The sequence below is a fragment of the Gnatocerus cornutus genome, chromosome 4, assembly GCF_029298725.1.
Source record: "Gnatocerus cornutus isolate USDA-ARS CGAHR chromosome 4, icGnaCorn1.1, whole genome shotgun sequence".
NCBI classification, from domain to species: Eukaryota; Metazoa; Arthropoda; class Insecta; order Coleoptera; family Tenebrionidae; genus Gnatocerus; species Gnatocerus cornutus.
Genome location: NC_142236.1, coordinates 16,910,878 through 16,923,425, shown reverse-complemented (window position 1 = coordinate 16,923,425; position 12,548 = coordinate 16,910,878). Strand labels below are relative to the sequence as shown.

Sequence of the window (12,548 nt, the reverse complement as noted above, 5' to 3'; positions counted from 1 at the left end):
TTAAATCCAATATTGAATTTTACGAAAATCCAAGTGGTGTGGCTCTTTATGTTGGTCGTCACTATACATACAGGATTCACGTAATTTTACGACTCTGACGAAAGAAAGATGCAACCAATAATACGTATTTCATATGTCACTTGACCTGTTTTAACAACTTGGACATCCTTTAAAAAAAATCAGATAATATGATTATTGTTATCGACAGTTTCAATAACCATAATTTCGTTTTTGGAAAATTGTGGTCATCAGTTTTCTATTTCCTTTATGGTTTGGCCAGTTTTGACGGAGTTTCTGCTCTAACCGTTTACAAATGTTGTCCATATGTTGCCTACGGTCTGAATAACAGCATCTGAACACTTTCGCCGCTGCGACAGTCCTCTTGAACTTACCATAAATCAAAAACATATCGTCTCTTTCATCACATTTTGCAAAGTGCGCAAAATTTCTGCAATTTGTGTTTCTTAATTCTAATTGTAATGATAGTAGTAACTACTGCAAATTTTATTGTTACGGCATTCAAATTGCAAGAATTTCGAAATCTGATAGAAACTACTAGAAATTTTTGAATAAATTTAAAATAAAAAGTTATAAAATTGCCCGTCTTTGTTCTAAAATTTTGATTTTTGTTAAATTAATAGACGTGTTGACAATAATAAGGCATCCAAATTTCAATGCTACAATGTTCGGATTGCAACAGGTACGAAATAAATATAGAATTTACACTATTATTATTGGTTTTCGTTCAAATCATTTGTAATTTGGTGAAGCCAGTAATAGCAATGAGAGTAATAACTCCTGTAAATTTACTTGTAACAACATTAAAATTGCAAGAACTACGAGATCTAACAGAAAAACTGAAAATAACTGGATGACTTGAAATAAAAATTTCTAAAATTGTTGTACAGTCGAGTGTAATAAGTCGTTCAAATTTCATTGCTTTAACGTTCAAAGCACAAAAGTTACGGAATTAAACTCGAAATTTTGAATTTTATTGGTTCATTTTGGAAGCAAAAATTTCTAAAATTTGTGTTTCTTGTTTAAAAATTTTCTAATTTGGCGAAGCTAATAAGTGTAATAAGAGAAGTAACTCCTGAAAATTTTATAGTGACCTCGTCAAAATTGCAAGAGTTACCGAGTCGAATAGAAACTATTAGAAATTTTTCTATAGACTAAAGTCAATCTTTGTACTTTGTTCTAAAATTTTCTACATATTTTGATACAAATAATTAATGTCTCAAGTGTAGTAGTTTGTCCAATTTTTTCTGCTTTAACGTTCGTATTATAATAGTTACGGATTTAAATTCGAAACTTTAAATATTTTTGGTTTATTTTGAAAGGAAACAGTTCTAAAATCCGTGTTTCTTGTTGAAAAATGTTGTAATTTGGCACAGGTAATAAGTGTCATAAGGAAAGTAATTTCTGCAAATAACAACGTTAAAATTGCCAGAGTTACGATATCCAATAGAAACTACTAGAAATTTTTCTATGGTCCAAAAATGAAAATTTCTAAAATCCTTCTATGTTCTAAAATTTTCTACATATTTTGGTACAAATAATGAACGGGTCAAGTGCAGTAAGTTGTTCAAATTTCACTGTTTTAACGTTCGAATTACAAGAGTAGCGGAATTAAATTCGAATTTTTGAATATTTTTGGTTCATTTTAAAAGTATAAATTTGTAAAATTTATGTTTTTAATTTTGTAATTTAGTAAAACTATTAAAAGTAATAGACGTAGTAACTTCTGCAAATTTAAATTACGAGATCTAACAAAAAAACTGAAAATTTGTAGAAATGAAAATGAAAATATCTCGTTTTAAAATTTTGTATTTTGGTATAACGGAATCAACTTGTCAACAATAGTAAGTTGTTTAAATTTCACTTCAATAATGTTAGCATTACAAGAGTTACAGAATAAAATACGAAATTTCGAATATTTTTGGTTCCATTTTGAAAGTTAAAATTACTATATTTTCAATACACACATTTTTTTGAAAATGTCAGTTTAAAAATTTTTGCCTTTTTTCTTAACTAAACCAAAGTAAAAATTGCATTTGTAAAAAAATATTTATTAAGAAACAACACAGGTAAAAAATTATACTAAAAAATGATTTAAAGTTGGCGTTTTCACTGTTCAACCTTATCTGCCAGTTTGACAATTCAAATGTGAAAAGTCTTTGCTATTGGTCAGAATACAAATAGATGAGCAGCACTAAAAGACACTTTTTCGAATATGAATGTCATGAAAGAAACGCAATGGCTTATATTGTTTGTTGTGATAAGATAAATTTTACAGATTTCTAATAAGAACCGTCGCCACATGTCAAAATAGTTTTCAGTACTAATGTCTTCGATGGAGTCTTCAAATCGTACGCCAATCCCAATTTCGCACATAAATCTATGAATAAAGTAGTACCATTCGCTCTATAGTTTCCCAATTCCGCTGCTTTATAGTCCCAGGGAAAAGTGTGATGGTAATTGTGCCAACCTTCACCCAGCGAAAGAAAGGAAAGTATAGAATTTTCAGTAGATTTGATGTTCCTAGAAGAGCCAAAATTATCACGCGGTTAAAAAGTACCTTTTATAGTTGTTTCGTTGGCAACACTGATACGTTCAACCAAAGGCAGTGCGACCAACTGATTCTTTGAAAACTGGTACTTACTTATTGTACGGTTTGTTTCCACACATGTGCGCAAAGCTATTTACCGACCAAGTAACATTAAGAAGAATAATGTATCTTGCAATGGTGCTCATAAAGGACCAATAAAGGGTTTCGTTCCAGCAAAAATATAGCACCATCGTTGGAAAAACGAAGCAAAATACCACTGCTAGAGGAATATGAAACCTGAAAATGAAAATATTTTGTGTAAACTTTGGAATTTGCCTAGACATACTTAAGAAAAACAGCTGCAACTGGATCTTCAAGGATGTCGCTACAGTCAATTTGGCTGCATTTTTTGATGGCTTCTGGGTGTCTTCTCATCATGTAACAACCCATGTGGGCGAAAAAGAATCCTCGATTTACATTGAAGGGATCAGCGTCGGTTTCGCTGAATTTGTGATGGACTCGGTGATCTCGGACCCAATAGTATAAGTTGTACTGTAAAAAAGGTAAACTTCTAAAAGAGCACCTTTCACTATTGTAATTATGTAGGAGTATCAAGAAAGAGAAAACATTGTTCGAGTTTGATGTTCTATAATCTTCAAATTTAGCACAATTGGAAAACGTGTCAAAAATAGAAACATCCCTAAATTTTATGGTCCTTGCTTGAAAATTACAGAAGTTACAGACTCTAATATAAAAAAGAAAAATTTCTTGGATTGTCCTGACAATAAAAAACTCTAAAATTTGTGTCTTTTGTTCTACAACTCTCTAATTTGATACAATTGAAAAACGAGTCAAAAGTGGTAACACCCCCAAATGTTATGGCCCTCGTAACGCATTTATAATAGTTATTTGACTTTCTGTAAAGACAATAAATGCGTACGTATCATCTAGCAACTATTCTTGATAAAAACACATTATTGTATAAAAGAAAATTTAAAAGAGCTGATTGAGTCGATTGTTGAAATTGTTACATCTGTTTCGTACAAGCATCAAATCAAATGTAAATTCTAGCGATATTTTATAATTTCCTTCAGTGGAAAAAAAATTATTCATCACAATATAATTGGTGACTGGAAAAATAGGCAAGAGTGTCATGATAATATATTTGTTATACAGGGTCCGGCAACACTTGTGTCCACCTCAAAAGCGTCTTTAATTTTAAAGATAAAATTTTGAAAATTTGCTCATAGTTTTGAGTTCTAAAATCGTAAAATCCGTAATAGTGAAATTTACCAAGAACTTGACAGGAAACACGTGACAGCCAGACTAATTAGTTCTGCCAACTCTTTAAAAACAAAATTTTCTACTTTGAGTTGTCTTATAGATACCTATAAACGACTCCAAATTGAGTACTATAATGGACCTATTAAAGAGGCTAATTCAAAAAAATGTTTTGTTTATATTTTGCTTCTGAAAAAATGCGATTTATATTTTGTTTCCACAAAAATGTGTAATTCTAAAACCCGATTATCTCATGTTTTGTCGAAATAAAAAGAAGAAATTTTACTTATATTACTTATATAAATGTCCCAAGAAGACGGTTGTTTCTATTATCCGGCAGGACAATTAAGATGAGTCGATTGTAAGTGATAAACAACAGAGCTAAAAAATGAGACTCCAAAAATGGTTTTAAATTAACGCTTTCCGTGTCGTCACACTATTGAACCCCAGTGACTGGTTTGACAAATAAAATGCTATTGCCATCGCTATTGGTCAAAATACAAATAATGTACAGTACTAAAAGAAACTTTCCACAGCCAGCGCCAACGACATCTTCTTTTAGCGAACTTGGAAAGGTTCGTCAAGTTGAAGCATTATACATCGCAAAAAAATTTCAAACATATGCCATAATTTTGTGCTAATTCTGTGCCAATTTGTGCTGCAATTTTTAAATTCTGTTCTCTTTTCGTTTTTGAGATATTCAAGAAACAAAAATGATGCTCAAACTTGACGTCTAGAGTCATATGTCATCAAAATGAATCAAACGAGTCTTATAATATTGTGTTAATTTTGTGCTAATTTGTCCTGTAATTTTTAAATTCAGTGCTCTTTTGGTTTTTGAGTTATTCAAGAAACAAAAATGATGCTCAAACTTGACGATGAGCATCATGAGCATTAGTCTTAGTAAATTGATCAAATTGGTCTTATAGTTGTGTGCTAATTTGTGCTGCATCTTTTAAATTCTGTGCTCTTTTCGTTTTTGAGATATTCTAATAATAAAATTTGAACAATCGTCAAGTTTGAGCACTATACATCGCAAAACAGCTTAAGTGATATGCCATAATTTTGTGCTAATTCGGTGCTGATTAATGGTACAATTTCCAAATTATGAGCTTTTTTCGTTTTTGAGTTATTTAAACAATGTACAAAAAATAGTAGGCAACCCAAAATACAGATTTTTGGTGGTAGGGATTAAATCAAACTGCGACACGGATAAACTATATTAGTAATAGTAATCATGTACAATCTAAATCTGAGAAAAGACTATTGACATTTTTGATATTGTTCAGGTCAAGACCACCTATCCTAGAGGTTGCCACATTACCCCCTCTCCAGTGAGAGAGACGAACGAGAAGAGTTAACAAAAATTATGTCTAACGAAATAAAATTGAATGAAAAAAAATTGCACTAGGTCGCCATATCTTTGGGGAAATTTGACCTGCCGACCAACTCTGGTTGTAATTTTCTTCGTAGTTTGGTGATTCATTGGTTTGGCGGTTTGGCTTGTTTGTCTTTTCGAGGTGGGAACAGTTGGTGGAGCAACTGACGTTGTGGCTCTTGCAGGTTCTTCCTCGATGTAAGCCGGTTTCAAACGGTCTGCTGAAACCGTCGATGGTTTGTTCTTAATTAGGACCTTGAAGTATTTCGGTGACGCTTCTAGGACTTTGTATGGACCTTCGTATGGGTTGCTTAAGGGCTTTTTTACCGAGTCAACGCGTAGAAATACATACTTGCAGGAATACAAATCGGGTGGTACGTAGACTTTGTGTTCACCGTGATGTTTTGCTCTGTAATATTGTATTCGGCTCATATGTTCCTTTATTCTGGAGGCGAAACTTAATGGATCGATGGTGGTGTTTATTGTAGTTGGCATTTCAACTAGGTCTGCAGGAAGTCGTAGCGTTGTTCCGTATACCATTTCGGAAGCTGTGACTTCGATATCTACTTTTACTTCATTTCTGATTGCCAGCAATATGAGAGGCAAAGCTTCGGTCCAGTTAGAATTGTGACATCTGAGGGATGTTTTAAGTCTCCTGTGGAATCTCTCTACCATACCATTTGCATGAGGATGGAATGCTGTAGTTCTAATTCTGCTGATGCCCATCAGGTTTCGTAGCTGTGTAAGTAGAGCGGACTCAAATTGGGTTCCTCTGTCGGTAGTAATTTGTACTGGTACACCAAACCTTGAAATCCAATTTGTTACCAATGTCTTGGCACAGGTTTCTGCCGTAATGTTCTTGATCGGAATGGCTTCAGGCCATCTTGAAAATCTATCAATTATCGTCAAAAGGTACTTAAAATCGTCGGATAGTGATAGTGGTCCAACGATATCAATATGTATGTGCGTGAATCGTGCATCAGGAGTATTAAATGTTCCGATTGGTGTTCTTGTGTGTTTGTTGATTTTCGCTTTTTGACATTGAAGGCAAGTTTTTGTCCAATTTGCAGCGTCTTTCTTCATATTTGGCCAGAAAAACTTCTTCTTAACCAAGGTGACTGTGTTTTTTACACCTGGATGCGCGTTGTTGTGAGTGAGATTGAACACATTTCTTCTGCAACTCTTTGGTATATACAGTCTTCTGCCGTTAGTTATCTCATATGTTAAAATATCTTCCTGATCTGTGGTAGTTTGTTCGAAGTTGAATTTGCTATTTAGTTTGAGTTCCTCGAGTTCTATGTCGTTCTGTTGTGCTGTAGCTAAATGTTTCGTGTCGAAGTCAGTGGTGTTGATGCACTCAATTCGGGATAAGTAATCAGCGGGACAGTTTTCTTCGCCTTTAATGTGTTGTATGTCTGTTGAGAATTGTGAGATGTAATCGAGTTCTCTGCTTTGTCTTGGTGTGCATTTATCTGGATTTTTTTTAAACGCGAAAATTAAAGGCTTATGATCTGAAAAAATTGTGAATGTTCTGCCTTCGAGGAAATGACGGAAATGAACTATCGTTTGGTGAATTGCTAGTAGTTCTCTATCATATGTACTGTATTTTCTCTCTGATGCTGACAATTTTCTCGTGTAAAAAGCAATTGGTTTGTATGCATTTTCTTCTGTTTGTTGAAGAACTCCTCCAATGCTGTTATCAGAGGCGTCGGTTGCGATGCTTAGTTTGCAGTGTGGTTTTGGGTACGAAAGGATTGCTGCGTTGGCAAGATCTTCTTTACATTTCTGAAATGCTGTTATGGCATCTTCACGCGGTGTGATTTTCACGTTTTTCCTGGTGCATCCATTTAACAGACTGTTCAAGGGCTTCTGTGTCTCTGCAGCTTTCGGTAACCACCTTCTATAATAATTTACCATACCCAAAAAACGTTGTAACTGCTTGGAGGTTTGAGGAAAAGGTGTTTCTCTGATGATCTTTACTTTTTCTGGTAGTGGTTCAATACCCGTTGCGGAAACCTTTACTCCAAGAAATTGAATCTCTGGCATGCCGAAAATACACTTATTCGGATTTAGTATTATGCCGTGTTCATTGAAACGTTGCAAAACCGTTCTGATATGCTGGACATGTTGCTCTGTTGATTTGGAGGCAATTAGTACGTCGTCGATGTAAGTATAGACAAAATCTAGCCCTTATAAAACTTGGTCCATAAATCTTTGGAAAGATTGCGCTGCGTTGCGAAGACCAAATGGAGTTCTCAGGAATTCGAATGAATCAAATGGGGTGGTGATTGCAGTTTTGGGTATATCGTCTTGATAAACTGGAATTTGATGATATGCTTTAACAAGGTCCAAAGATGAAAATATTGTTGTTCCTCTGAGCGTATGGCTGAAGTCTTGAATATGTGGGATCGGATATCTATCTGGAATTGTCTGTGCGTTCAGAGCGCGGAAATCACCGCAGGGTCGCCACGAGCCGCTTTTCTTCGGCACTAAGTGAAGTGGACTTGCCCAAGGTGATGACGATGGTCGAATTATACCATTTTTTAACATTTCTTGGAACTCTTGTTTAGCGATTTTTAGTTTGTCTGGTGGCAAACGTCTTGGTTTGAAATGAACCGGTGGGCCTTTCGTTTCAATATGATGCAAAATGTTATGCTTAGTCTCTTGTACGACACTGGAGGATTTCATAACATTTGGGAATTCCTTCAATAAATCTTGGAATTGTGGATTGTTGCTGAAAACGGCGCGGATGCCCGTATGCGGAGCGTTCTTTATTGGGCACTGAACTTGTAAAGATGTCTTTGTGTCGATCAACTTCTTGTTGTAGATGTCGACTAAGATCTGAAAGTGTTGGAGAAAATCTGCACCAATTATAGGATCTGTTACGTCGGCAATGATAAACGTCCATTGAAATTTTCTTCTCAAACCGATATCTAGCGTAATTGTCTTTTCACCATAAACCGTAATGTTAGAACCACTGGCTGATTGTAATTTGAATCGTTGGCCTATAATTGTTGTATTGTCTTTGAATTTAGCAGGAAGCACACTCATGTCCGATCCAGTGTCAACTAAGAATTTGATTTTTGAAACACGGTCACACACGTATGTTACAACCTAAAGTTCTTTGGGTATGTTGCAGAAGTAGCGTTTACTCCTGCGTTCTGTGGTCGTTTTTTTGATATGAACACGGGTGTTGGCATTTCCTAGCGTTGTCGCCGAATTTAGCATGGAAGAAACAGATGTTAGTATTCTTTCGTCCTCTGCTAGAGCTTCTTGGTCTATTGTGATAGTTGTTTCGAAAATGGGTACGTATGTCTTCTTGTAGTGACTGCACTCGGGTCTCTAAGGTATCAATTTTTCTTAGTAACGTGAGCAATAGTTCGTTAGTTACGTTTCCCGAAACATGTGGTGGTGCTGCCCAGTTGGTTGCATGAAAGGTAGATGGTGCCATGGCTGGGGGTCGGGGTGGAACGTCATAGTGGGTTGTATATCCCTCATCTGCCATTGTCGTTGGCTTCTGCCAGTTAAATGGCGCTGCTGTTGCTGGCGTTGTTACGATGGTCGGCGTTGTTTCCAAAACCTTGTCGGCGATGTCTGCCACTTGTTCGAGGGCATATTGGGTTAAAGATACCAGAGTTGGTTGTAACTGCAACGGCATCTGCTGCAGAAATAGTTCGCGCAGTACACCATCGTTGACGAACTGTCTATCACCCACTAAATTCCTCATATGCCTGAGTAATTGAGATGGCTTTCTGCTGCCCAGTTCCAGTCCGGACAAAAGTTGTTTCAGTTTTTGAGTTTCCGACAATGAGGTCCTGTTTATTATTGTTTCTTTTAAATTTGTGTATGGTCGTGTCGGGTCAGGGGTTTTAATGACATCAAACACTTCTTGCGCGATCTCCTGCGGGAGAACTTTTAACAGGTGTTGGAATTTCGTGTCTTCTCTCGTAATTTTAGGGTTGGCTAAGTCGAAATTTGCCTCGGCTAAGTGGAACCAGATCTCGGGGGTATTTCCCCAAAATGGAGGTAGTGCGATAGATGCAACTGTCGTCGTTTGTTGATTTGGTCCTGTTGGTGGTGGTGTATCGGGCATGATGGGCGGAACTCTTCACTCGCGTCACTTTCTTGTACCGATGCGGATATTGTCTATGATTTTATCCTTTCCACCAAACAATTAATCACGTCGGGGTCACCAGTTTTGGTGGTAGGGATTAAATCAAACTGCGACACGGATAAACTATATTAGTAATAGTAATCATGTACAATCTAAATCTGAGAAAAGACTATTGACATTTTTGATATTGTTCAGGTCAAGACCACCTATCCTAGAGGTTGCCACAGATTTTTACGATTTTTCTTTGAACAATATTCTAATTTGTAATGTACAATATTAATTGAACGCATCTTTACATACATACGTCCTTTCAAATAACTCGAACTTCAAAAAGACACAAAATTTGAAAGTTGCATCACTAATTTGCACAAAAATAAGACGTATCAATAATTCTGCTTTGCGATTGTTCAAACTTGAGGCTTCTTCAAAAAGAATCCGTTAAAATATTTATATTGAGTTGCCGTCTATGCCCTGTATATTCTTTGAAATAACTTGAAATTGAAAAGAGCACAGAACTTGGAAATTGCACAATCAATCAGCAGAGAATTAGCACAAAATTATGGCATTTTATTCAAGCTGATTCGTAATGCATGATGCTGAAACTTGGCGCTTCTTTAAAGAAAATTCGTTGAAATCTGTATTTTGGGTTGCCTACAATTTTTGTACGTTTTTTGAAATAACTCAAAAACGGAAAGAGCACTTAACTTAAAAGTTGAAGCACAAATTAGCACAGAATTAGCACAAAATTATAAGACAAATTTGATCAATTTTTGTGACTCATGATGCTCAGTGTCAAGTTTGAACATCATTTTTGTTTTGGTAATAACTCAAAAATCAAAAAAGCACAGATTTTAAAAATTACAGCACAAATTAGCACAGAATTAGCACAAAATTTTAAGACGTCAAGTTTGAGCATCATTTCTGTTTCTAGAATAACTCAAAAGCGAGAAGAGCACAGAATTTAAAAATTGCAGCACAAATTAGCACACAAAATTATGGCATATTTTTGAAACTTTTTTACGATGTATGATGCTCAAACTTGGGGAGTCATATTTCCACTTGTTGAAATATGAATGTCATTATAATTCAACTAACTCAAACATAAAATATGTATGTTCAGTCTTAATAAAACGCAATGTCCTATGTTGTTTGTTAAAACAAAATAAATTTTACAGATTGTTAAAATGTCGAAACAGTTTTCTGCACTAATTCCTTCGATGGAGTCTTCAAATCGTATGCCAATCCCAATTTCGCACATAAATCTATGAATAAAGTGGCACCATTCGCTCTGTAGTTCCCTAATTCAACCGCTCTATAGTCCCAGGGAAAAGTGTGATGGTAATTGTGCCAACCTTCACCCATCGAAAAGAAGGTAACTACTGGATTTTCAGTAGATTTGATGTTCCTGAAAAAACCAAAATTATCACGCGGTTAAAAAGTACGGTTCTAGTTGTTTTGTTGGCAACCTTAACATGTTTAACTAAAGACAGTGCTACCAACTGTTTTTTTTTTCTAATTTTTACTCACTTATTGTACGGTTTGTTTCCATACATGTGCGCAAAGCTATTCACCGACCAACTACAATTCAGAGTAACAACGTATCTTGCAATGGTACTCAAAACGCACCAATAAAGTGTTTCGTTCCAGAAAAAATATGGCACCATTGTTGGCAAAATAAAGCAGAATACCAACACTAGAGGATAATGAAACCTGAAAATAAAATTTGGAATGAAATGGTTTGGATGCACTAGACGTACTTAATAAAAAAAGCTGCAACTGGATCTGCAAGAATATCGCTACAGTCAATTTGGCGCCCCTTTTTGAGTACTTCTGGGTGTCTTTTCATCATGAACCACCCGACGTGAGCAAAAAAGAATCCTCGATTTATATTGTGGGGATCAGCGTCCGTTTCGCCGAATTTGTGGTGGACCCGATGGTCTCGGACCCAATAATACAAACTGTACTGTAAAAAAAAAACAACTTTTTTAGGCGACTTAAACTTAAAATGAAATTTTTTGGCCTTAAAAGCGGCCTAAAAGTGAGTCTTTTCTGGCCGCAAACATTTTCGGCCGATCTATGGTGGCGCCATCTATCCATAGTTTTGCATATTACATCAAGATACCGATATTACCCTCAATTTTATAATTATTTGGGTAAAATCAAATCGACAAATTGCTGTAAAGTGCAACAAAGACGTGTTGAATTATTGCAAATGAACATGGATAGCAGTGCTGCTGCAACAACATCAAAAAGCACATCAAACCTAATTCATACAAATTGTGATGTTACACTTGCCGAAACTGCAAATGTAAATTAAAAAAATATGAACTTTTCTAAAGGATTCATAAATATTTCCAATTATTCAGTTGTTATAAATGATTAAATCAATAAATCATAAGTAAAAATTAATTAACTAGTAAATTTAAAAAGTGCCATTTTGCCCTCGCCTTCTTTCTGGCTTCGGCTATCGCCTCGGCCATTAAAAAAAGGCTCGGCCAAAAAAGAAACACTTTTTGGCCTTGGTACACAAATAACTATTCTTTAAATTCACAAAATCGATCTCATACCTGTCCTGCTGTTGTATAGAAAATTGATAAAAGAATTCGCAACGGCAATCTAGCTTTGTATGATCTGTGGGTCCAAAGCCTATGAGCTCCTGTTGTCACCCCCCAACCACCTATAAAAAGACCTAACGCACCTAAAAAAAACCTGAAAATTAAACAAAAACTAGTTTTTTTCGACGAATTACCCCAAACAAATAGTTTCCATTTATGGAGATATGGAAAAGTAAGAAAACCATACAATGATATAAAATGTATTAAAGAGATTGCAGTGATGTTGGTCCAAATTAGTGGCGTTTTAAAATACCCCCAAAGTGACCTATAACTGATGTCAACTTCAGTATTTTTTTGGATTTGTGGAGACAGTAGTCCGGCTAGATTGGACGATCTGCCACTGTAAGGGGGCATTGTATACAATCTGAAAATATTTATTTTATTAAATTCCAGAATTTTGTAACAACTTGTTCACTTGGTCACTTCAAAATTGTGCAAGACTTCCAAAATGTTATATACTACATTTCTTCCCCAAAATGCACATGCGCTTATTCCATCTAATTTAAAAAATGACACAGCGTTTAAATTTAAATATATTTTCTTTTATAATGAATTTTATAAGGACAAAGACCTATTAATCTTGTTCCGTTATGCATTTTAGTATTTCATCAT

At 35.3% G+C, this 12,548-nt stretch overlaps 1 protein-coding gene across 1 annotated transcript; it reads right to left on the bottom strand.

Moving 5' to 3' along the window:
• Positions 1–10,500: 10,500 nt before the first annotated feature.
• LOC148176469 (acyl-CoA Delta-9 desaturase-like) lies at positions 10,501–12,332 on the bottom strand. The gene is made up of 5 exons (XM_088035114.1): positions 12,071–12,332; positions 11,889–12,019; positions 11,079–11,284; positions 10,849–11,031; positions 10,501–10,726 (listed from the first exon to the last, which is right to left on the bottom strand). The coding sequence occupies exons 1-5, from the start codon at positions 12,288–12,290 to the stop codon at positions 10,501–10,503; spliced, it is 966 nt and encodes a 321-aa protein (XP_087891240.1). The 5' UTR covers positions 12,291–12,332.
• Positions 12,333–12,548: the final 216 nt, after the last annotated feature.

What these genes read in the sequence shown, in the direction of transcription:
- LOC148176469 (XM_088035114.1), bottom strand. Translation starts at nt 12,290, where the DNA reads ATGCCCCCTTACAGTGGCAGATCGTCCAATCTAGCCGGACTACTGTCT. An exon ending in GTTGCAGCTTTTTTTATTAA is followed by an intron (nt 11,032 to 11,078) that starts GTACGTCTAGTG and finishes TTTTATTTTCAG; the next exon opens with GTTTCATTATCCTCTAGTGT. An exon ending in GGAAACAAACCGTACAATAA is followed by an intron (nt 10,727 to 10,848) that starts GTGAGTAAAAAT and finishes TGGTTTTTTCAG; the next exon opens with GAACATCAAATCTACTGAAA.